The sequence below is a fragment of the Microtus ochrogaster genome, linkage group LG9, assembly GCF_000317375.1.
Source record: "Microtus ochrogaster isolate Prairie Vole_2 linkage group LG9, MicOch1.0, whole genome shotgun sequence".
Lineage (NCBI taxonomy): Eukaryota > Metazoa > Chordata > Mammalia > Rodentia > Cricetidae > Microtus > Microtus ochrogaster.
The window spans coordinates 15,615,982-15,641,700 of NC_022034.1; the positions used below are offsets into that span (position 1 = coordinate 15,615,982).

Here is a 25,719-nt window from a genome sequence, read left to right on the forward strand (position 1 = left end):
TATGAGTATTTTGCCTGTGTGTATACATGTGTACCACATGCATGCCTGGTGCCCATGAAAATAAGAAAAGGGTGTCAGTTCCCTAGACCTAGAATTAGAGATGGTTGTGAGTGAGCATGTGAAAGCTGGGAACTGAGCCTAGGTCCTCTGCAAGGGTAGCAAGTGCTCTTAATTGCTGAGCCGTTTCTCCATCCCTTAGTTTTTTTTTTTTCTCTTAAAGTCTATTATGACTTCTGTAGAGGTGAATTTAGCACTAATTAAGAAAACATAACTGTTGTTCTTCCTAGATGAGAATGAAGAGTTAAAGAGACTTGCAGAGAGTGAGATAGCTCTGTGTCAGAAAGAAATAACTCAGCTGAAGCATCAGGTATGGTATGTACACAAAGAGTAAAGCATCTCTGCCCTTATTCCTTACGTTTCATCGCAGGCTGATAAGAGTCCAGGGAAGTAGCCTGTTACTATTTTTAGATAGAACTTTTGTTGCTGTCTTTTCTGTATCTTTCTATGAATATTTGTCTGCAAGTGTGTTTGTATACCGCAAACCTGTCTGGTGCGGGTTGGAGGCCAGAGGAAGGTGTCATATCCTTGCAAATGGAGTTACAGATTGTTAAGTTGCATGAAGTGGGTTCTGGAACTGAACCCAGGTTCTCTGGGAAAGTAGTCATTGTTCTTAACCCCTGAGCTATCTCCATCTCTCCAAGTCTTGACTTCTTTAGCTCGTGTCTGTCTTGCTGTCTTACAAGTGACAAATGTGATGTTTCTAGTATGCACGTTCCATGAAGGGATTGCCAGGGTCAAAGGAGATTCTAAAGCGGAAAAAGACATGCTTCCTATATCCCACATTTTCCATGCTACGAGTACAGCTCTCACTGGTAAATTCACATATCAGCTCTTACTAGGAAGGCAAAGGCAAAAAGATACGTTCAAAAGACAAATCTGCTTTTGCTTTTTTTTTTCTTTTCATTGTGGGTAGACAGTAGATAGGAAAGAGTCCCTAGGATGAGAATGTGGCTTTTATCTCAGTATTGACAGAGTGCCAGAATTCTGAAACTTCCAGGATCAATAGTTTTCCCTCCCATGTTAAGGACGCTTAACTGGCAAATGCAAGATGAGGACCTCTCCTTTCTCCTTGCCTTCCTTATTAGGCTTGTGTTTTAACAGAGGAGAATTTCTTTTACATTCTACTTGTGTAAATGCTCCCAGCATTTAATTCCAAACTACCTGAGTAGGGAATTGATAGAAAGCATGTAAGATTTCCGAAGTGGGGGTGGGGCGCAGTACAGTTATTAGGGTGTTTTCCAGCATCATGAGGCCTTGCGTTCAGTCCTCAGCACCATATAAAATCTGATGTGGTGGTGCACACCTGTATTCCCAGCACTGACAAGGTGGAGGCAGGAGTATCCAAAACACAAAAGAGAGAATTCCAAGAAGAAAAAACAAACCCATCAAAAGTAGATGCATTTCATAACATTTAAAATGTAACTGAAAATTAATGCCTTAATGAAAGTTATGCAGTATGCGTTTTTCGTTAGCAAGATGATCAAGCTGTATGGAAGAGCAATATTAGATGATTTGTTTAAAGAAACTCAGGTTACATATCTAAATCCTCTAATTGCGTAGCTTTGGGCATTAGTTTGAAGATTTCTTAGTTACAGGAAGGCGCTGTCTTTGTATTTACAGATCATCTCACTTTTGGTTCCTCCAGAAGAAACAGATGAGAGTGACTTGATCCTGGAGGTGACCGCAGGTGTGGGCGGTCAGGAGGCCATGCTCTTCACCTCTGAGATGTTTGACATGTACCAGCAGTATGCTGCATTTAAAAGATGGCACTTTGAAACGCTGGAATATTTCCCAAGTGAACTAGGTCAGTCTCTCAGTTAGGTTCCTCTGGCTGTGATAAACATGACCAAAAGCAACTTGGGGAGGACAGGCTTTGTTTCATCCTTCAGTTTACAGTACCGTGAAGGGTCATCAGGGCAGGAACTCCTGGAATGTGGAGGCAGGAACTGAAACACAGGCATGGAGGAAAACTGCTTACTGGCTTGTTCCCTCTGGCTGTTTAGCCTGCTTTTATTATACACCCAAGACCATTCGCCCACGGGTAGCACCACTCTCTGCCTCATCCAGTGCCCCTCGCACATCAGTCATCAATCAAGAAAAGAGCTCACAGACTTCCCTACAGGTCAGTGTGTAGTCATTTCTCAGTGAAGTTGCTTCCTAGATGATCTTAAACAGCACAGTTGTAAGTGGATGGATTTGTTTTTGTAAAGCATCGATTTATCAACAGTGTGTCCTGGGAAAGGGTTGGCAAGATGATGATCAGAACTTATTTGTAAGGACTAAATTATTTACCTAATGATTTTTATATAAAAATAGAGTTTTGAAACTTTCTGTAAAGTATGATGGAAAACCATTCCATGATAATCACTTACCACTTTGAAAATAGGTTGTAGGATACTCTGGCCTCACATCTGTAATCTTAGAATGCAAGAGGCTGAGGCGGGAGAGTTACGCTGTTCAGGACTAACCTTGGCTACAGGAGAACCTGTTTCAAAAAGAAACCAAAACGGTGGTCTTTTAGCTGTTACTGATGTGAATTCAGCGGTGTTGTAGTTTAACAACGGAACAGAAACAGTTATAGGTTAAGATGCTGGGAAGCTGGCCCAGTAGTGAAGAGCACTTGCTGCTCCTGCAGAGGACTTCAATTCAGTTCTAGGCACCCACACGGTAGCTCACAACCACCCACAAATCAGTTCTAATAGATCTGATGCTGCCTTCTGACTCCGCATGCACCTGGCTCACATGTGTTACACATACATACTTGTACACTCAGACATAAAATTAAATAAATGCTTTAAAAATTCAAGATTATATTTTGAAACACCAGATCAAAGACTTGCTAAAGTTTTTCAATGTGCTTGTACTCTGTCATTAGCTTGTGGCTCTTTCAGCTCTATTTCATGAGAACACATGTGGTGGTCAGTTTAAACAATGCATGGCAGAATGGTAAGAAGGACCCCGTGCTCCCTGTTTCCAAGGCGGCCTTAGGCATGCGTCAGCCAGCATCGGAGGCCCAGAAGCCTACAAACACATGAAGTTTGAAGGGGGGGTGCACAGAGTGCAGAGAGTGCCGAGGACAGAGAAGCAAGGCCGCATCCACACCAGCACCATGACCGTGGCGATTCTGCCCCAGCCTACTGAGGTAAAGCAGTAACGGAGCTCCCACAGGGCCGCTCCCAGCCACTGTCTCCTGTCATTTGGTCCTCCTTTCATGTCTTGAGTTACTCTTGAAAATTTGATTCAAGAAGTGTAATTTTACAACAGAGGGTAAGAATGAAAATGTGTATAGGTTGTCCAGATTTACACCAGGGTTTTTCTCCAGCAGTAAAGGGGCATTGTACACCTCCATCATGGGTCAGGTAATGCTGTGAACTGATTGGCTGCCTCCCTTCGCATTGCAGGGTGGGTTCTCCAGATGCCATCAGGAAAGGACTAGTCACTCAGCACAGTTGCTACCTCTGACCCAGCTGTAGTAGAAGGGCCCCGAGTGTGTGTCTTACTTCACAAAGCAAGTTCTCAGTGTGTAAGATAACAACCTACTTTGTTAATTTGTCTTCTGCAAAAAGTGACAAATTATTCATTTAAAAAATGAGAGATAAATGAGTTGAAGATTTTTTCCTATTATTTTTAAGAAAAAGTACTACTTAGATGTCTTCTGATAGGGTTGAAAGGCTTTCCTTCCTTGGTTTAACATCTGTGAGAAGACTGAGTGAGGAACAGGAGCTGAGAATGGGCAGCAGAGTTTGGTGTCAGGAACCCTGATGGCTTCCAGGATATAGGAGTGAAGGCCAGGTTCTGTCTAGCTTTCCTAGCAACTCTTAAGGGCGTTATCTTACTGCAGGATGATTGACATGCCATAGAGCATGTCTCTAGTTGCTCACTGGACAGATAGTTTTAACCATGGTGCTTCTGATGTTATCTCCTGGGATGGTGCATCATCCTATTTGATTCCAGTGTTCATGGAATACATACCCTGCCTTCATGATCTTTGTCTCCAAATTACAGGTGTAACGTTTTAGAAATGGTATCCCCTCTCTCCCTAAAACAGTTTCATGAACTCAAAGTGCTATTAGTTTTTGTTTTATCTGCTAAAGTTTTTGAATTCAGTAAAACTCTACATTTTCTACTTTTTTTAAAAAAAAAATTGTGCTTGTGTGTGTAGATCTATGTATATGTGGCCTGTGGAGGCCAGAAGAGGGCACGAATCAACTGGAGCTGAAGTCATAGGAGGCTGGGAGCCACCTAATGTGTTGACTAAACTCAGGTCCTCCTAAGGGCAGCACAGGCTCTTCACCGCTGAGCCATCTCTTCAACCCTGAATCTCCTATTTTTAACTGTCCCCAATTGCATTATTTGTGAGGAGAAAGCTCAACTTTTGAGGATTAGGGAGTGTTGCTTTTGTTCCCTCCGTTCAAAAAAGAAAAAAAAAAATTTAAATTTAAAATAATATCCTAACTCCAGTCTATTTTTAAACTTTTAAATTTTATGTGATTTAGGTATGGCATGTATTTAACAGTGTGTAGGTCTCACCTGAAGACAGTTAGTACATACAATTGCTTCTTAAAATTGCAGCTTTTCTTTGTGTGTATAGATCAAACTGGTGATTAATCCTAAAGATTTGAGAATTGATACTAAGAGAGCCAGTGGAGCTGGAGGGCAGCACGTGAACACCACGGACAGTGCTGTTCGAATAGTCCATCTTCCCACAGGTAGGTGCCGGCTTTTCATGGGAAACTCTGAATCAAGATCAGTTTCTGGGGACTGACTGATTTTCCACTGAAGCAGATCTTCAGTTCCCAAAAGGAAAGAAACCGTTAAGGGATTTTTAACTAATGACTTGATTCTGTAGGTTCTGTAGCTGATGCTATGTAGGATACAGAGACAAGGAGAGTGGGAGGGAAGGCTAAGCACAGGGCTCTCCATGGTAGTGACGATGAAGAGAACAGAGTCCTGCCACCTGCCAGGTGGGGTTTCAAATACATGCTTAATAGATTTCACTATTTCAAAAAAACCTCAGTGAGATAATTACCTAAATTATTTAACAGAAAGTGTTCTAAATCACTAGTTATTAGCAGTAGGGCTAAGATAGTAACAAGAACCCTGGTGGCAATAGAAGCATTGAACTTCCTACACAGAATGGTACATACACACAGTCTTAGATGCAGTTTCAGGAGCATCTTTCTGTGGAGACTGTAAAGTCCACGGCAATCTGAATCTAGATAACTGGGCAAACGGACTGTACTCTGCTGAGAGAACCCTGCTTTTTAAGTACTACTAGAGTACTGGAGTGGCTTGTGAGGGGCAAGGATGCCGGGTTTATACTTTTCAGACGTCCCTTAACTAGAACAAATTGTCATAGTTCCTGCTAACCAGTAGTTAAGAAGACTGGTGGGCAGGTAGGATTTTATCCTTTTAACTACAGAAAACCATTAAATATTGAGGTGATAAGTGGAACGTATAAATAGATAAAAAGTTCTGTTAACTCTAATAGTAGGATTTGTACTACTATATATGTTCATTTTTATACGCCTTTTAAGATTTTGATAGCTAACTGAGGATGTGAAGAAGAAATGTATTAAAAATATTTAAAGTCTTCTGTTAAACTCTTGATTTATCTCAGAAAAGAAGAAAAGGGGTAAGAAAGAAGAGTAATTATCCTTGATAATAAAGATTTTTGTACTAAAACCAGTACTCATATTGTTATTCAGGTATTGTTTCTGAATGCCAGCAAGAGAGATCTCAGCTGAAGAACAGGGAGCTGGCTATGAAAAAGTTACGTGCAAGGCTATACAGCCTGCATCTAGAGGAGGAAACTGCAAAAAGATATAATGCTAGAAAGATCCAGGTAAGAATGGGTTTCAGAAACTGGTAGTGTAGTTTTTACATTAGTACTGTTCTTGTTTGTATTATAGGGCAGTACCCATGGAGAGCTTTACCTGTTTTCTATAGTCAAAGGTGTTTGTCTTAGCTTTGTCAGAGTGGACCACGTCCCTACTCAGCTTTTAGTCCTTTGAGCTTTTGGAGGCAGGAATACTGGAACCTAGTGTTTTGTATTTGATTTTATGCCATACACAGTCCTTCCATGACTTCTTTAGTATGACCACCCATCACCTTATCACCACTCCGAGATAATGAACTCCCAGAGATTACATACACATAAAATGTACACATAAATGTGCTGCTTCTGCTGTTTAAATATCATCCATTTGCCAGACTCCGTCATTATGTCATCAGTATTTTGCTTAAAGTTTAGACTTAAGCCATAATACATTGCAGAGGCAGAGGCAGGACCCAGGTACTGTGTCTGTACAGTCCACCTCTGTTCTCTGTGCCATTAATCAGGACGTAGACTTGGTTCTTGCGTTGCTGTTGCCTCCTGGGTCCTCATTCATCTCATCTTTCTCTCTCTTGCTCCCTATTTTCTAGGTTGGAACAAAAGGAAGATCAGAGAAAATAAGAACCTACAACTTTCCACAGAACAGGGTCACAGACCACAGAATTAACAAATCACTACATGACCTTGAGAGCTTCATGCAAGGAGACTGTCTTCTGGATGGCATGATACAGTCACTGAAGGACTATGCGGATTACGAATCTCTAGTAGAAATGATTTCCAGAAAAGACTAAGCTATTGTATAAAGCTATTTTTTTATATAGACTAGGAAAATCCTAGAGTGAATCCTTGTGTGCAAGTACTTAGTCGGTATTCTTGAGGAATATAAGTTAACAGTTTCTTGGACTCTTCTCTATAAAAAATTAGACACAATACTAAGCAGAAATATCTATGTTTTTATGATATAAAGAGACAGAATCTGATAGTGAAATTAACAAGCAATAAAAGTCAGGTACACTGGGACTGGGAAGGAATGGCCTACATGAAGTTCCTAGAGTTCCAGAGTCAGGTCTCTTGCAGGGTATGGTGTAGCCCACTCAGTGGTGCAAAAGTTCTAGACTGCCCTGCAGCTGGGAACGTAGGCCTTGCAAACAGAGTACCTCAAGCTCATGGGGCCTGGTAAGCAGAAAGCCTCTTGTTAAAATGTGAACAAAATTTCCCGAATAATAAGCCTGGTGGGCTCCTGTATCAGTTCCCCAGAGAAACGGAACCGAGAGGATGTAGGATGCATGCACAGAGATGCACTGTAAGGGTGCCCACATAGAGCACTCTGTGTCCAAGATCCACAGTATGAATCAGCTGGGAGGAGACCAAGAAGAGGCGATGGTTCACTTCACTTCAGAGGGAGTTTGCTGGGGAATGTTCTCTTGTTTGGAGGAGGCTGGGTTTTCTCTATTCGGCCTTCAGCCTGGCTGGGTAAACATGCTATGTTGCCCATAAGGGAGATGTAGATTAACTGACATTTCACTGATTTCAGTGTCAGTGCCGTCCAAAATTTGAGAAGATCTAAAGTAACGTGTTACCAGATACACTGGTAACAACAAGCCAGATCTGTGAAATAGACTAATGGTTTCTTTCCAAGAGTACCCCTAGAGACTGTACCATGGAAGAGGAGAAATGAAATGTCCTGCCCTGCTTACAGTGTTTCTCCACCACCTACCTGCTGCCAACAAGCTTCACAAACTAACCACAAAGAAAGGTACAGGCTGCCATAGTTTCAATGTCTCCTTCAAAACCCAGGTGTTGCCAGTGTGATATTAAGTATGGCAGCTTCAGAACTAAGGTTTTAAGAGTCCCTTCTGAATGGAGCTAAAGTCTTAACTGTCAAATACCCAAAGTCACTGCCCATTTTCAATAATGTTTGCATACATTTAGTGTCTGAAATAAATTGCAAACATTTCACTCTCACACATATCAACTGGCTCTACTTATTCATATATCAATTATCACACATCAAAATTCATGTTAAATCTCAAATACTTAAAACTAATGGTTGAGATTTCTCTGCTTCTTCACCAGATGTGTTGGAGCTAACTTCCTCAAACTAAGATCTAACTATGTGCATAATCCAGTGGGTTTACCCTTAAGAGACCCCTGATCCTGATTTTCAAGACATTGCACTGGATTTTTATCTATGAAGATCAAACTAGATATTTTGGTACTATGTGAGTTGTTTGGACATTAACACTTAAGACTTGGCCAGTTTACCCATACCTGTTTGGGTGGAAGCGTCACCCAGCCCCTGGCATCCATATACCCAAAGAGTCTGGAATGTTTGGGTGGAAGTTCCATCCCAACCCTCCTCCCCTGCGAGTTGCCTCAGTCCAGATTCTAAACCAAGCCAAACGATGACCCCACCCCAGAGATGTTCAAGACCACTCCCACCCCAAGAACAGACTGGTCTTTTCCCATTTTCTTTCTGGGGGCTGGAGAGCCATCCAGGAGTGTTGGTTATTCATTAAATTTGGGCTTTTTCTAAATTGGTTTGATTTGGTCTGATTTGGATTATTGTTTCGGTGGAAAGGTTTATCAGAGTACAGAAACTTTTCAATTCCGTTTCTTGTGACTTAGTACTGTTGTTGCAAAAAAAAATCCTATTGAAATGGGGAAGGTTTGACTGTTCCTTGCCACTAGGATTTAGGAGCCTCTAGCCTAAATAATAAAGAAATTATGAGGCACTTTCCCAGATTTTCTAGAATCAGCTATAGTCTTAAGTTTTTAGGAACAATTAGAATGTGCTTCTCTTAAATCAATTATATTTAAATATATATACATATATACAATTATATTTCAGTACACTTACTTTATACTGAGGACTTAGTGTCTCTACTGGAAAGTGAGCAGTACAAAACCATTAATGATAGGCAAGGGTTTCAAGCTGTCTACAGTATTTAATACAGAAACCAGGTAACGTGAACAGAATCCTTCCCTTCTAATCTCATGAAAGGTACTTTACCTTTAAAAATACTTAAATCTGCCTTTCATATGTATGGGTGTTTTTCCTGCATGTGTGTCTGTACACGATGTATCTGCAGTACCCGTGGATGCCAGATTAAGGTATCTGATCCCCTGGGATTGTAGTTCCAGTTAGTTGTGAACAGCCAGTGGGTGTTAGGAATCGAACCCAGGTTCTCTGAAAAAGCAGCAGTACTGATTGTACTTTTAGGACAGGGTAATTCATAGTCCTTGCATGATTGATGCAAATGTTCGTTAGACAGCTGTGATGATGATACAACATGCTTATTTTTTGAAACAGGAAATTTTTGTTTTTTCAAGACAGGGTTTCTCTTTGTAGCCTTGGCTGTCCTGGAACTCACTTTGTAGAACAGGCTTGCCTGAACTCACAGAGATCCATCTGTCTGTCTCCAGAGTGCTTCCATTAAAGGTGTGCACCACCACTGCCTGACCTTGGACTCCGGAAATCTTGCCCAAAGGAGCTGGGTTCTTTTTTTGCTTTTTCACCCGAGTTCCTCAAGAATACCTCCCCCTAGTCCTGGAGGAATCAAAAGTCCATGCACTCTTCCTGACTAGCTCTGAAATCCTATCAATTACAGGGAAATTTGACTTAGACTTGTAAGCACAATCATTATAAGTGAAAATAATGCTAAGATTATTTAAGAATGGCAAGCCAATGCAACCTTTTTCTTTCCCTGCCAGCATTTTAAGAGGTCTGCTGCCTCTGGAGCCCACATCCATTACTGTACACAGCATCCACCAACGCTTTGTACTCAGTTCGCGCTTCTCCATTAGTGGATATTTTACACAACCCTCTCTCTTGTACAGCATTTAAAAAAATGATTTTTTCTTTTTCATGACATGGTTTTTCTGTGTAGCCCTGGAACTCAATTTTCTGCCTTCCAATTGCTTGGATTAAAGGTGTGTGCCACCATACCCCATCAGACAGCATTTTAACATTCATTTAGCAAATTAGCTGAGATCCCTATGCAGTGCGATCAAAAGAAATATGCAAGTTCACCCAGAAATCTACAGCAGACTCCAGATCTAGCTTCTCCCTTTCCGATTCCCTTGCTTGGTGAGCTGCAGGCACTTTTTAGGCAGTACTTTGCAAGGTCGGTGCAGACTCAAACTTAGCTGACCATTCAAAATTCTCAACCCACGACGTCTCTATTTACAGTTCTTTTGCCACTTGCTTTAGTATCTATTTTCATTTACTGAAAATTTTGCTTACCAGTATCATTCTCATTAGTACAAAAACTTCCAGAAAGACTTCTGTCGTTCCATCCATTATAGAGGCTCAGTTCTCAAGTACAAAACAGAGAATGCTGCCAAGATTTTGGTAAGCATTATAACTACTTTTATGCAACATTTCAAATGTCAAAAGCCAGAAAACTAGGAATAAACAACGAATTTAGATAAAAACTCATCCACGCAGCACGTGTGTGACTCAGCCTAGTCTTGGCCCCGCCTTCCTCAGGAGCTGTCTTTGACAGCAAGGAACCTTAACTGAAAGTCAAATAATCTCGCAGAAAAGCAAGGGGGAAGTGGCAAGTGGAGGGGGTGGGCGTTTCTCCGGGCGAGCATTCTGTAGCTTTAGGACGCCATATTCTGAAACCGAGTCCGGTGTTGTCACAAATTCAAGGTGTGCGATGCCCACCATCACTAGCGGCGCTCTTCGGTTCGCTATCAGACTTAACAATTTTACACATTCGCTCCCACCCTTGCTACAAAAATATACACCTAGCCAGGGCTCCTCCAGCCCCCAAAAGTGTGGAGTTTGACTTATTTGGGGAAACAGGTGTGCTGTCTTGCGCTTAACCTAGAAGGAAAAGAAAAAAAAAACACAGAAAAGCGATAATAATTAACATCGTAAGGATTCCCGGTGGCAGAGAACCCAAAAGAATGCTGCGGCAAGGACTGGAGATCAGGCCGCGCCCTCAGCCCCCGGGAGGAGCCTAGCCCAAGCTTCGCCGGGGTGCCTCTGCGCGCCATCCCGAGGGCAAGGGCGGTCCTCCCGTAGCCACCGGTCCCGCCCCGCCCGGAGGGACCCGCCGGGCCCCTAGTGCGCAAGCGCCGACCCGCCAAGTCCGCAGCGCGGCCGCCGGGCAGGACGCAAGCGCGGAAGCTCCAGGCAAGGGGCGGAGCCAATTTAGGAGGGAGAGTGGAGCGCGCCTAAATCCTAGAGAGGCGGGTCCGGAGCCGGAGGGGAAGGCCCTGCTTTCTGGGAGGTCTGCGCTTCGGGCGGCGAGCTTTGCCGCTCGCCGAGCTCGCGCTTAACGAGACGATGGAGGAGGACATGGGCCCCGCCTGTGCCCATCTCAGATCTGCAGGCAGAAGTCGCAGCTGTCCGCAGGACACGAGGACTCGCGGGAAGCCGGTTCGCGGGACAGCGGGGGGAGGGCAGCACGGCGGGTCTGCGCAGGCGCCCCGCCTTCGCAGGCCACGCCCCCAGCCGCCTTGGCACGCCCTCAGCCTCTTCGGGGAGGCGCGGAGTCGGGCGGTGGGCGGGACCCTGGTTCCGCGGCTGGCTCCGCCCCCGCGGCTTCCTATTGGGCGAGCGAGGGCGTCCCCCTCACACCGCCTTCGTATTGGCGTGCGCGTGCGGACGCCGCGCCCCATTGGTCTGTTCTGATTTGGGCACCAAATTCAAAGATTTTAAAAGTACCAGCTGGCGCCTTTTAAGAGCTACAGCTCGGCGCAGCGGCCTGTCGCCTCTTTCCTGTGGTCGCCGCCACTTCACCTGCGTCGGAGCCCGCGCCCTCCGGCATGAGCCGGCGCGTTTGCAGCGGTCTGCCCCGGCCGTCCTCCTGCCCCTGCGGCCTCGGCTCGCGGACGGTCCCGGACGGTGAGTGAGTGTGGCGGGCATCGTAGGGACGGGTTCCCCGCTCTGTGGCTGCAGCCTCATGACCGGGTGCATGTTCAGATCGTGGGGTCCCTGGCCTCGGGCGGCCTCCCGGGCCAGGGGAGGAGAGTCGCCTGGTGCAGAGGGGGGACAGGTGTGTGACTGGCACGGGGTCCCACCAACCCATCCCATCCAGGTGTCTCGCCGTGGGGCCGTGCAGGTGGTGGCAGCTGCGCGCGGGATTCCACCCCAACCCCTGCATGGGCGCCAAAAGCCCCCTCCCCTCCCCCACTCCTGCCCGAGCTGTGACAGGGCTTTGGGCTTCCAGACTTGCCAGAAGCCCCATCTCCAGCCCCCTAAATCCCCTGTTCACAGTTGTTTAGCTAGCTCACTTCCTCAGTTTCCCAAACTCTTCTCCCTCTGCGTCCTGGCCGGAGAGCGCGGGAGATTGCGCTCGCGCTTATCTCCCGCCCTCCCTCCTCGTGCACCGCGCCCTCGGGGCAGCTCCCACCACCGACCCCCTCAGCATTTCTAGGGGCTCCTTCCCTGCTCCCGCCAAATGTAGAGACCCCCTTCTGTCCACCCTACCAAAATCAATGGGAAAAGATCTATTTTCTCCTCTTTTTTTCCCCCTCTTTTCTGAGTAAGTCTTAAGACCTGGAGTCCTCGGGGGAGGGTTTTGAAAAGGGCTTCCCCCGCCAAAAAAAAAAAAAATCAAAAACATGAATTTGCCTCTTATTTAGTTGATGGTGAGAATCGAAGATTTATTTTTTTTACCCCCTGTGGATTAAGAATTTAATGGCCATTTGTTTCAAAGCCTGGATGAGAGTTGAGCAAACTCAGTTGTATATAAATATAACATATATTAATTCTATATAATCTTTGTTGCCTCACAATGAAAGACAGAAGGATCTATTTTACCCTAGAAATTTTTGAAGCCGACGGCAAAAAAACAATTCTTTGATATCTTCCTGCATCAGAAACGGAATTAGGTCTTTAGAGGTAGAAACTGGTGGATTAGCGTGTTGTGTTTGCAAAAGATCTTGAATCCTAAGTCAACCTTAAATGTCGGAAATGTAAAAGTTTTACGGTGGAATTCTTTTGCTCAGCTTTCCTCCTCAGGAAATACGTGCTGCCTCCTAGTTCCCTCCCCGACTTGGTTTACAGCTTTGAAGACATTTTTTAAAAATTACTTTTGTCCATTTACATATTTTTCCAAGTAGACTTAAAGGTTTTTTTTCCTGTGAATTCTACTTTTTGGTCACCTTTCGTCAGGTTTAAGCAGAGAAGTGAGGGGGCTTGACCTTGGCCACATGGTTGGACTGAGACTGAAGCTTACTTAACAGATGGAAGAACTAGAGACTTTAATGCCAGTTTTAATTAGCGTTTGATATGGAATGTAAAGTCACTATTGATGCGAAGGAAAGGCCAGGCTTGGTGCACTATTGTAACTCTCAACCTGGCCCCTCCCCCACCCCACGGACTGGACTGGGGAGGAGTAAAGTTCCAAACAGTGAAATGTGAGTTTTATCTGTAGGTTCGTTTTAAGGAAAACCAAAAATCTCCTAATAGAATAAGCTGGTTGGAACGTTCACCAGAGATCTTTCTCAGTGATGTTAACAATGGAGGAAATGTGAGGGAGGTTGGCTCAATGTGGGCGACTGACGCTCTTGAGTAATAGTTTTCCTCCCCATTTTGTGGATTGGAAAACTAAGGCTTTAGAGTTATTTTTTTTGTCATTTTCTCCCAGCTTGGTTAATGGTATTCTATATGATAACTGCCAGAGTCTTCAACCACAGGATATTTTCTTTTATTCTACTTAATAATACATATCCTGTGCATTAGTTAATTGGGGTCATTTGCCTGCATTTCTACCACGGTCTTGTGCCCCAGACCCACTGGGATTCTTCTAAACACTTGTAGCCTTGATTTCATATACTTCCCTGCAATTCACCATTGCCGGTGACCTGGGACCTTTTCAAATTTGGAGCCAAATTTCTTTGTGTTTAGAAAAATACAAAGGTTTTGTCTGCGTGTCTCTAAAAAAGATCTATCATTAAATGAGTATCAGATGGATAAAATGACAGAACTAGACACGTGCCCCGTATATTGTTTGATTGGGGGGTATGGAATCAGATAATCTGCTTTTTTTATGCGTGATCAATTGATGACATAAACAGAATACAAAGTACTTCCGGTTGTTTAGGAGCTCTTAGCTTGATCTTTGGAAAGTTCTTCATCCAAGATGGATTTATATATAATATATATAATGCATGCATTTTAGATTTTTGTTTTCTGATACTTTCTCCAATTTAGAAAACAAAAAATAAAGGGACTCCTGTAGTCTGGAAAAGTTTTTTAAAAACTGGTTAAAAAAATGAAGTGTGGCCAGCATGTGAAATACAGTCCCAAGCCAGCTGGAAAAGCTCCTAAGAGCAAAACTTAGAACAGTCTGGGCCAAGAGAAGCCTCCCTGGACTAGGTTTGATGCCAGAGCTGTTCACTGAGGTGTTCTTGCTCCCGCCAGTCTCAGATGAGGAAATGCATTAGAGAAATCTCAGTTCCGAGGCACTGACTAAGGAAGCCAGAGCTGAAGGTAAATGTGCTGTCTCACCGCTTGCCACCTGTGCCCCACCACCAGAACCCACATAAAGAGAGAAGAAAACCAGCTTCATGGTCCCCCTCTGACCACAGGTGCCTCGTGTCGAATGCATACCCTCACAAAAACATGGAGGGTGAGAGGAAGCCTACAGAAATAGCGATAGCTAGATGGAATGTGGTGGTCTGGAACGGGGTAGAAGAGCTGAAGTACCATGTAACCAGGGGCTTTGGTTAATATTCTGCCGGTTGGGACATGCGTGCCATGGTAATGCTGTTGCTGGGTACGTAAGGGCGCTGATCCTTGGTGTGAAACCCTGGGGTCAGGCCCCATCAAGGAGTAGGGGAACATGTTAGCCCCAAAGTGATTTATATTCTGTTTTTTGTGTTCTTTTCATAGGTTGTAAAGAAGAAAGCCCTGCTCTTTGTGTTAAAATGAAGTGTTTTAATTGTGACTCCGATCTTTCTGAGCTTGAAGTGGTGAAGCCTGACAGTGAGCGGCAAGGTTCCTACAGCCCCGTGTGTGTGGAGCCTTCCTGTAAGGACTGCTTTAGAAACCAGGAAAGGGTATCTTTCATCGAGTCACCAATTGTGGGACATGATAACAACAAGGAAAATCAGCGGGTACAAAAAATACTCAACAGCTCTAGTGAAATAGAAGCGCTAGAGACCAGCCAACTGTATGAAGACAGCGGCTATGCGTCATTTACCCTTCAAAGTGAACATGAGGATGGCATCCTTATTCTGGAGAATTTCAGAAACAGTACCCAGCCCTGTTTGCTGCCATCCCAGAGCCCAGACCAGTATCCCAATAAGAACCTGCTGCCTGTCCTGCATTTTGAAAGAATGGTTTGCTCAACATTAAAAAAGAATTCCAAGAGGAACCCTAAAGTGGATCGAGAAATGCTGAAGGAAGTTATTGCCAGTGGAAACTTTAGACTGCAAAATATAATTGGCAAGAAAATGGGCCTGGAACATCTAGATATCCTTACTGAGCTCTCCCGGAGGGGATTTAAACACCTTTTAGCTAATATTTTGACGAAGCTCAGCGGCATGGACTTAATAAAGTGAGTGTTGCACACTGTATGTTAGATAACATGGGACCCGCTTGTGCAGACAAGTGTAAAGCGGCCTTAACAGAGCTGGTCATGTTTGTTGGGTGGCATTTGAAGTGAAAGAAAGCTTATGGAAATCTACATCTAGTCTGGTCACTTGGGATTTTGTAGTCTTGTTATTAGAAGGCTGTGTTCTGTACCGGGTGATCTGGTGTCTGAAGTGAACAGGGTAGATGTGTTGGTTTCTTTTGTTGGCTGGTTTCTGTAATCCACATTGTGGAGTGTGCCATGTCAGTTAATACAGTGTTACAAGTGGCCAGGAGTTCTCTTATCAAATAGCTACGGTGGAGGTGTGCACACTGCTGGTTTGAAATTGGTTCTCTGGACAGATACAAAAAAAAAAATTTAGATGTCACGGAAGCTTGATGGAGCTTTTAAAACATTTTGGCCCTCTGGTAGTCTGGTTAAGCCTAGTCTGGGCCTGGTCATCTAAGCAGTTTTGATGTCTAGTTGGATGAGTGAAGCTCGCTCTGTGCTCTGTTCTTGGTTCATCTTCACATCTTTGTCTCCTTCCTTTCTAGCTTGTCTAAAGTGAGCAGAATTTGGAAGAAGATCGTAGAGAACGATAAAGGAGCCTCCCAGCTGTACAGCAGAGCCTTGCAGAGAGTCCTGGTAAGTTCAGTGCCATTGCTCTATATCTGGGTGGTGGCTGAGGCACACGCCTTTAATTCCAGCCTTTGGGAAGCAGAGGCGGGTGGATCTCTAGTTCAAGGACAGCCTGGACTAAAAGACTTTTGTAACTCCCTTAAATTCATAAAGCAGCACTTCAGCCTCCCAGGCAGGGGCTGGAGAGGAAGAAGGGTTTGAGAGGCTGGCGGTGTGCAGGTCTTCATAGAGATCATTGCACTTTGGTTACACTTCCATAACCTGGAAAAGCTGTTCCTTGCGGACTGATTTCTAAATAAGGGCTGTGTGTTAGCTTGGTCAGTTACAAGAAGAAGTGAATTGTTACCATACTGGAGTGTCTTGCTGTATAGATCAGTGGTTCTCAACCATCCTCATGCTGTGGCCCTTTACTCCCTCATGGTGTGGTGACCCCTCACCACGAAATTAATTTTGTTGCTGCTTCATAACTAATTTTGCTACTGTTATGAGTAGTAATGTAAATATTTGATCTGCAACCCCTGTGAAAGGGTCATTAGACTCCTCCCCAAAAGTGTCGCAGTCCACAGGTTGGTATACACTGCTGGTACAGAGAAAGTGTTTAATTTTCTGAAGTGATTGGTGATTGTCGTATTTCTGATACTGATCAGTCTGTGATTCGATGTGTTTGGGCAACAAATGCTATTTAGACTTAACCAGGTGACTTTAGACAAGGGATACTTAAATTCTGTGCTCATTTTCTTTATTGGTAATGGAAATCTGTTTCAAAGGGTTACCTTAAATCTGCTGCTATGGTAGGGTGGTGGCTAATGTCTGTAATCCGGGAATTTGGGGGGCTTGAAAAGATTGAGAACTGGAGCTACATTGTGACCTCTTCTCTTTTTACCTGAACTAACTGCATGTTTGGTGACTGACTACTGCCACCTACTGGTAGTGGAGAGAATGACCTTATGCTCTGAGCAGAGCTTTGGTCTTGGTTAAAGTCACCTTGATCCCTCATAGGCTTATCTTAATTGGCACTTTCGTGAGTTTAAAATCTCCTATTAAACCCCTTTTCAACAGGAAACCAATAAGTTGTCACTGCACACTTCAACCAGAGGGTACGTTGTGAGCAGAATGGCACTGACCTCTGTCCAGAAGTCATCGACTTGGGCTCCTACCAAAAAAGATGCTCAAGCCAAGTTCCCTAGGCAGCGTGATCAGAAGGGTTCTGCCTACAGCCGGTACAGTGAGTTCCTTGAGGTAACTATCTAATCGGTGTAATAGAACTAGGGGCACTTACTGTTAAAGGGAGCTAACGTTAAGAAGTAGGGTTCCAAAGTACATGGTATCTAGTGCCACCCAATTTAATTGAGTGATAATGTTCTTTCATTTTCGAGTAAGAAGCATTAGGGCAGTTATTGAAGAGGTTGTGTCTTCTGTCCTCCTTGTTCAAACTATTCCATACTACATTTTGTAGTGATGCTGTCATTAGGAGAACAGGGGACAAAAGGGCCTTTCAGAAGGGAGTTTGCTGTAACTCCTGAACCGTTGGGTGGTAGATACTAAAATGTCCCTGTAAATATTTATCTGTATATTGGAGGCACGACTGCCCTTCCCGGTTTAGTTACTAAAATTTGTTTGGTCCACCAAAATACATGTATGAATTTTTTTTTTTCTTCTAGGTGGGCAAGACATTAAAAAACAACGAAAGCCTCAAAGCCTGTGTTCGCTGTAATTTCCCTGCCAAGTATGACCACTATTTAGAGCGAGCAACCTGCAGACGGGAAAGCTGTGGGTTCGACTATTGTACGAGATGTCTGTGCGATTATCATACCAACACCAAGGACTGCTCAAATAGCAAACTCCTCAAAGCCAGCTGTAAAGTGACAGGCCCTTTGCCTGGAACAAAAAAGAGTAAAAAAAACTTACAAAGATTGTGACCCTTAGTAAATCAATTTCAGGTGACCTTAAGGTCACCTTTTAAAGAAATGTGAGCTTTTAATTTGAGAAGGTAAAAATAAGTGTCTGGAACCTTTATGCCCCTTGAGGAATAGAGAACATACAGCCTCTTAAAACAATACAGTTTGATATGAAAAAATTAAAACCCATACAAATGCAAAAGATTCATATCTTTTAAGAAAAGAAACTGGATATCTATTTGTAGTTAGATGGTAAAATACAATTCATTGGATTTTATGGCAGGTGAAGGCTGTAATTTTATGGATCTTTAAAACGATTTGGTTCAGTGTTGGCATCTGTGATGCTTTACCAATTGTTCTTGTCAGCTCGTCAGTCTGCATTTAAATGTCTGTCTTTGTCAGTGTTTCAAGTATCTGTTGTAACTTGTTTGCTTTATTTCCGGTCTGTTTTTTAATGTTTTTTATACCTGTAAATATTTCTGTTTTTACGTGCCAAAGAAAATAAATATACATAACTTAATTTTGTTTTGTTATAAATAAAATTGTTATAAGTTCAGTGACGCATGCTGTTTATTTTTATGAACTTGTTAGCATGGAAACGAGCGCATTGAGCTGTGAAAGGGATTTCTCTCTCCCGGTGGCGGATCTATCTAGTGAGTCCTGTAGATACTGCAGTTCCTTAAACATTGAAGTATGGTGGGGGAGGGTCACTTTCCGTGTCAAGACCAGCACTACAGAGTAGTGGGCAATTGCTTGATTTTACTTTCTGGTTTTTGTTGGTTTATCCAACAAAAATTTGTTCTAGGTAACCTGCAGTTGGCCAGTGTAGCGATCTTGTCTTGCCTTAGCTTATGTTCATCATGAGCAATCAGTCTCCCCACTCCTTCAGGTTTAATAACTTGATGCATACAGTGATCCTAGTGAGTGTTTGCTTCATGCAGGACTGGAAATCCCTCAGTGCTTTTCTGGCTTGGGGAATTGCTGATGAGCAAATTAGGGTTCTTGTTTTTAGGATTTTGTGGGGTTTAATTGTTAGTTTGGTTTGATTTTGTTTGTTTTTGGTTTTCGAGGCAGGATTTCTCTATGTAGCTCTGGCTGTCTTGGAAATCACTCTGTAGACCAGGCTGACCTGACCTCAAGTCATTTCTAATGGGATTACCTATGGAAATAACTTGGTACCTGAAACTCAGTATTATTCTGTACTACTGATACTTTAAGCATGAGCAGGGCTTTTTTTGTTGTTATATTTTATATTTTGGTAATTTTGATTTCTAAATGTCTCCTGAAGCTGGTGGTCTATTTCCCTTAGGTTTGAGGAGTTTTTACAGTTGCATTAAATAGGTTTTCTGCATCATTAGTCTGCCTCAGTCTTTCAACACTGGGTCTCTGGGTTTGGTTTCTTAGTTAGATCAAAGGTGTGATAATTGCTTTCCCCACCACTTAATGCTGCCTGACTAATTCCTGGGTCTGTAATTCCTGCTACTCATTGATCAGCTTGGTCTCACCTGTTGGAGGAGTCTTAGGGTTCCTGTTGCTATTGAAGCACCAGAGCCAAAGACAACTTGGAGAAAGTTAATCGGTTCATCAAAAGCAGACAGGTGTAGAAGGTATAAGAGTTTTTTTGATTTGCATTTCTCTGATGACTACGGATGAACATGTCCTTAAGTGTCTTTTTTTAGATTCCTCTGTTGAGGGTTCTCTGTTTAGGTCTGTACTCCATTTTTTTTATTGGATTATTTGTTCTTTTGATGACCAATTTCTTGCCAAGATCAGAAACACTAATGACAACTTGTGCTGCAGAGATCGTGGGGAAATCGGAACACTCCTGCATTGCTGGTGGGAATGCAAGCTGGTGCAACCCCTCTCCTCCTCCCCACTGAGAAAATGCCTCCATAAAATTGGCCTGTGGACACATCTGTGGAGAAGCATTTTCTTGATTACTGAGTGATGAAGGCCCAGTCCACTGTATGTGCCACCCTGTATGCGCGTCTCCCGGGTGTATAAAACAGCAAGCTGAGCGAGCCACAGAGCAAACTACTATTTCTCCATGGTCTCGGCTTCAGTTCCTGTACCCAAGCTCCTACCTTGAGTTCCTGCTCTGACTTCCCCATCATGAGAGAGGACCACTGTCAACTGTGAGCTGAAACAAACCCTTTCCTCCTCAAATTACTTTTGGTTGTGGGGTTTCATCGCAGATCGCAGAGTAGCTTAGGTGGCTGCTTTTCAAGGACATATCAAGGTATTTTCCAAATCGGCACAATCTTCTGAAGAAATGTACAAGAGTTCCATTTATTTGTCAACACTACTATAGTCTGTAGTTTTTTCCACTTTACTGGCTGGGATATATAAGTAGCTCCTTCCTATAAGGCTCTTTTTTTATCCGATGATGGATGATTAGCATCTTTTCATGTTGCTTGGCGTCATCTTTCTTGGTGAAGTGTGAACTTAAATGATTTATCTTTGCATTGCTTCCCTGCTAACTTTGGGGGTTGTTTCGCTATATATTTTTTATTGTTTTGTTTTCTGAGACAGGGTTTCTCTGCAGCTTTGGAGCCTGTCCTAGAACTCACTCTGTAAACCAGGCTGGCCTTGAACTCAGAGATTTGGCTGTCTCTGCCCCTTGAGTGCTGGGATTAAAAGGGTGTGCCACCACTACCTGGAGGGGTGGGGTGGGGTGGGGTGGTATATATTCCTGATCAAATTCTTTACACACCCGTGTCTTATCTCTCAATTTGCTAGCACCTTAGAGGAAATGTTTTAACTTTTTAAAAATTGTTCTGAATGATGTCCCTTTTAGAGATCATGCATTTCTTGCTGCTTCTAAGAAATGTCTAGTCTGCAGACACAGCAATTTCCTCCTATGTTCACTTTTAGAAGTTTTACATTATAAACTTTACATTTTTTGTATGGGTGGGTAGACGCATGCTCTAGAGTTCATAGGTGCAGCTTTGAAGACAGCTTGCGGAAGTTGGTTCTCTCCTTGTATTGTACCATGTGGGACTGGGGGATTGAACTCAGGTAGTCAGGGTTGGCAGCAAGCACCTTTACCTGCTGAGTCGTTTTGGCGATCCAGCTGTACACTTTATCATTTATGTTTGGATCTATGACTGGTCTGGAGTTTCAGATGGTGGGAGGAGTGTATTGAAATGGGTACCATTTGTCCCAGCTCTGTTTGTTGACACATGTCCTTTGTCCACTGGCATGCCTCTTGGGTTCCACACCACTCTGGTAAGTTTTATAATCTGACAGTGGCAGCTTTTTAATCTTTTCTGGACATTTTCCAAGTTATGTCGCCTATTGTATTTCTACATAAATCTTATCCGTTTATCAGTTTTTATAGAGCACATTTGTTTTGAGTGGGTTTGCGGGGACCATATTAGCATGCCGAGTACTCTAGTGGATTTGTATTAAGCAAATTTGTTTCTCTTATTCCAAACTATAAACCTTTAAAGATGCCTTTTGCTTCCTGATGTGTGTGTTTGTGTGTGTGTGTGTTATATCTTTTAGGCTAAAATCGACAGTTGAGCAGAAATGCTGGTGTCATGTCCCCCACATTAAGGAAAACATAAAGAACAATGTTAGCTGTCATTTTTTCCCCATGACTTGCCTCCATTTAACTGATGCTCCTCTGTGTTGACTTTTGTCAGTATTTTTTCCTTGCAATCAGGATCATGTTGGGTATGGGGGGCAAGGCTACCACAAATTAATCTTTATTTTCTAGTGTTAAACCAACCTCCATTTCCTAGGATTAAGGCCACTTGGTCATGATATTTATTATTTACACTATTGGATTACATGTGTATGTGTGCGTGCCTGGGTGTGTGTGCATGAGTGTACACACTGTGTGTGCATGTGTGTATATACACGTGGGCGTGTTGAGAAGTGCTGCACTTGGGTGCATAAGAGATGTTGACTTGTAGCTTCTTACAGTGTCTGAGACATACCCCCCATTTGCAGTTTCCTGGATGTTCATGTAAAATTGGAAGGTTCTCTTCCTTTGTGGTTATCTAGAAACCCAGAAAGCTGCCTGGATCTGGAAAAGTGTTCACACGTGTGTTTAAATTAGATACAAGACTCTTCAGGTCTCCATTTTTATTCACTTCTCTTTGAATAAGTTCATTATTCAAGTACTTTTCCCCGGAACAATAATTACTGAATTGGTTAGCGTGGCATGGTCAGAATGGTCCCTTTCATGCTATGGAATCTCTAAGCGTCTTCCTTTCACTGATCAGTGCAGCTGGAATTTTGTAGCATAATGTGGTCTCTACTCACTTAGGATGTGCTGGGACGATGAGAGCTCCACCCCCATTTCAACGATGCAGTAGGCACTGTGTACACATTTTCTTGTTCAGAGGAAGCCAGAGGGCTAGCTTACAGCTCCCGGAAGCGTCTTCTAACACCCAGTTGGCCCAGCTCTTTGAATTGAACCTAGATAACATCTAGATCACAAGATACCGTAATTACATTGGAGAAAGAACACACGTGGCATTCAGAAGTGACTGGCTTGGCCAAGCAAAGTTCAAGCTAGGAGTTCAGCTTGGCAGTGCCTTCCTTACCTGGCTCCTCTGATCAAACCAGGGGGAAGCCTGTGTTCTCCAGTGTCTGTGCCTCCCCATCCAACTAGAGCGGGAGGTGGATGAGTGTATTGTGTCGCTTTGGGATAACCTTTCATCCATTGGTACAGATTTGCTGAGGCCTTTCTCCGCATGACGGTAGGTCCGGCTTAGCATGAAGCAGTCCTGTGTAACTCGTGTCTCAGATGCTGGAAATGAGAGGTGAGTGTTCCATAAAATTCCGGTGTACCCATATACATTGCTCTTTTTTGTTTTGTTTTGTTTGTTTGTTTGTTTTTAGTTTCTCATGACAGGGTTTCTCTGTGTAACCTTGCCTTGACCGTTCTGTAGGCCAGGCTGGCCTCGAATTCACAGAGATCCACCTGCCTCTGCCCCCTGAAAGCTGGGATTAAAAGTGGGTGCCACTGCCACCTGGTGCCTTGCTCTTTTGTGGGTGCTGCCCATTTCATGTAATCAAATGCTGTCTTCACAGATTAGCCCCGAGTTCAATTTACCACGCACCCACACGAATGTGGGGAGTGCATTGGCTCTTGGGTACGAGGACATGAGTAATTCCAGAACTCTTTCTAGGAAGCTTGTTAGGCCTTTTCACACAACTCGAGGGCTGTAATAAACACAGACTATATGAAAGACAATTTAACAGTTTCTCCGCTTAGAGTCCCACTCTTGACTATAAGGCATTGTTGCCTTTTCCTCAACTTCTACTTCAACAGTTTGAACATGTGGCCACGAGATGGCGCTCTTCCAGCACCGTCCTGCGAATTGAATGTAGAAGAAAAAGGGATGGAAGAATATTACTGCTTTTCTATTCAATTTATGTTGCCAAGATTAGAAAATCGAGTACATACATATTGCTGATAGGATAATTGTATTTTAAACAGTTCAACTTTTGGTTTCAGACTTCTGCTCACTGTTTGAAAGCATCGTTCCTTACAAAGTGCAGCTCTGGAAGCCGGGCGGAGGTGGCGCACGCCTTTAATCCCAGCACTCGGGAGGCAGAGGCAGGCGGATCTCTGTGAGTTCGAGACCAGCCTGGTCTACAGAGCTAGTTCCAGGACAGGCTCCAAAAACCACAGAGAAACCCTGTCTCGAAAAACCAAAAAAATAAAATAAAATAAAAAATTAAAAAAATAAACAAAGTGCAGCTCTGTGCCAACCCGTGTGGAAGCGGCGTGGATTTAGAGGACATTTGAATCACAGCTCCGAGTCCCAAGTGAGATGCGCTATGAATGTAGCATGCGCACCAGATATTGGAGATCTGAACAAAACAAAACATAGTCATCTGGGCAATTTTCATATTGACTGCTGATGGAAATAACCATACATTAGATTTGCTAGGTAATTAAAAAGACTATGAAGTTCACCCAAGTTACAGAGATGTCTTTTCTGGCACCTTAGTGATGTGTCAAGATAGGGGACCCTCAGAGCTCAAGTTCTTTGTTTGTTTTTTAAAGAAATCCTTTTATTTAATAGACATGTAGGTGAGAGAACATTTGCTGGAAAAAAAAAATTAAAGGATCTTTACAGACCCTGGAGGCTAAATATTCACTACGCTTTGTTGATGTGAGTCTGTGTTCTAATATGTAAAAGGTAACTTTACCTGTAACCGAATAGTAGGAGATGTGGTCAGACATGAGGTACACACCAAAACATTCCAACTTTGCTTAGATGCGTACATGTTTGTGCGTGGGGAAAGGTGACAAGAAAGAGTGCCGGGTCCCCTGGGGCTGGGGTTACAGGAAGTGTGAGCCACCAGGCATGGGTGTTGGACCTGAACTCTGTCCTATGCAAGAGCACTGGGTACTCTCAACCGCTAATCCATCTCTCTAACACTACAGTGCACTTGTTTTTCCCATGCTCCCGTGACATGGTGATGGCACCTGATCCCTTGTCGTCAGAGGTCTGCGGCTTCAGCCTCTGATTGTCTCACGAATGGACACAGATTTTTTTTTAACATGAATAAGCTTCTGTTTTCATATCATAAAGAAAAAGTAATACCGACTAACTGATATTATTAACACAATGATTAAATTAGAAAATGCAGGAGAAATACTCAATTGTGACATAAATAGCTAGATGTAATTATAATACCAGTTTATCATACTCAAAATGTTAATTCTTATGTATATCTTGTTATTTATGATAGTCAAAATGAAGGAATTTCTCCCAAAAACTCTGACTTTTGTCACCAAAGTGTTGAACTTTCTATCATCTTTATTACCGTGTGACTGTAAACTAAAAAGCTTTTTGTCCTCAGTAGGGAGACAAGAGAAAACAGACTTACTGCCGGGATAAAAATGTTGTTACAGGATGGAGCTAATGAGCCTTTAAATACCTTCGGAGTGCTAACATATATAGACATTGAAAGTTACTCATCTGTCCAAATTTAGAACATCTATTGAGCACCTTCTGTGTACAATGACACCAGTTGTCGGGGTAATGTCAAATGCAGAGCCTGTGTCCAAGTTCCATCAGAGAACTTGGTTTTAAGACCTCCTGAGAGTTAGTAAGAGATAATGTAGGTGTCCTGCCACACTGGCTAAACCTTCCTAAGTAGAAATGTTTTAGTTGTGTATTAACGACCGGCTTCCTTGCTCTAGAGGATGGATTAGAAGTGATGTCAGTGAGTGGAATTGAATATAGGAGGACAGAGGAGGAAGGGCTGTGGTATCAGACCACTGGAGAAATGATATTCCAGACCCAAGGTGGAGGGGGAAATGTCCTTTCTCTCCAGAAACAGACTCTAAGGCCATAGATGGAGAAGCAGTATCTATGCTTTCCCTATATTCTGGGGAGATGTAGCCGGGAAAAGATAGGGGATATTTTTTACCCAAAAAGAGAAATTGAGGGGAACAGTTTCTTACCATTACAAGGGATAGCAACAGTTTTTCTGGAGTCCGCTGGCCCACATGAACTGGGTGTTGGCATTGCCAAGACTGAGGACAGAGGGGAGAGAGGACCGTATGGCCCTTCCCACCCTTCTGCATTTGTCGGAGCACCCGAAATGTTTCTGTGTTGGGGACTTGATGTGGAACCCTATGCTATTGCCAGTTTGACCCACTAGTGTTAGACTAATATAGCCTGGTAAGTGAAGAGCTGGTATCCACACGGGTTCTTCCTGAAGAGCTGTCAGTATCACGAACAGAAGGGCAGTAAGGGCGGGGGGGGGGGGGGGG

At 43.4% G+C, this 25,719-nt stretch overlaps 2 protein-coding genes across 3 annotated transcripts in view; both read left to right on the forward strand.

Annotated features, from left to right (window-relative positions):
* Mtrf1l (mitochondrial translational release factor 1 like) overlaps positions 1 to 9,204 on the forward strand; it is a 13,309-nt gene extending 4,105 nt beyond the window's left edge. The window contains exons 2-7 of one of the 2 annotated variants that reach the window (XM_005363423.3): positions 288 to 367; positions 1,681 to 1,864; positions 3,039 to 3,202; positions 4,652 to 4,769; positions 5,769 to 5,905; positions 6,487 to 9,204. In XM_005363423.3, the coding sequence (XP_005363480.1) occupies positions 288 to 367; positions 1,681 to 1,864; positions 3,039 to 3,202; positions 4,652 to 4,769; positions 5,769 to 5,905; positions 6,487 to 6,687 (884 nt within the window). In that variant the 3' untranslated portion in view covers positions 6,688 to 9,204. Of the gene's footprint in view, positions 1 to 287; positions 373 to 1,680; positions 1,865 to 3,038; positions 3,203 to 4,651; positions 4,770 to 5,768; positions 5,906 to 6,486 lie in introns of those variants that run through there. The other variant, XM_026787431.1, reaches the window with a different exon arrangement.
* A 2,261-nt stretch (positions 9,205 to 11,465) lies between these two features.
* Fbxo5 (F-box protein 5) lies at positions 11,466 to 18,456 on the forward strand. The gene is made up of 5 exons (XM_005363424.3): positions 11,466 to 11,756; positions 14,751 to 15,417; positions 15,987 to 16,077; positions 17,131 to 17,310; positions 17,733 to 18,456. Exons 1-5 carry the CDS (start codon positions 11,678 to 11,680, stop codon positions 17,988 to 17,990), a joined length of 1,275 nt encoding a protein of 424 aa, XP_005363481.1. The 5' UTR covers positions 11,466 to 11,677; the 3' UTR covers positions 17,991 to 18,456.
* Positions 18,457 to 25,719: the final 7,263 nt, after the last annotated feature.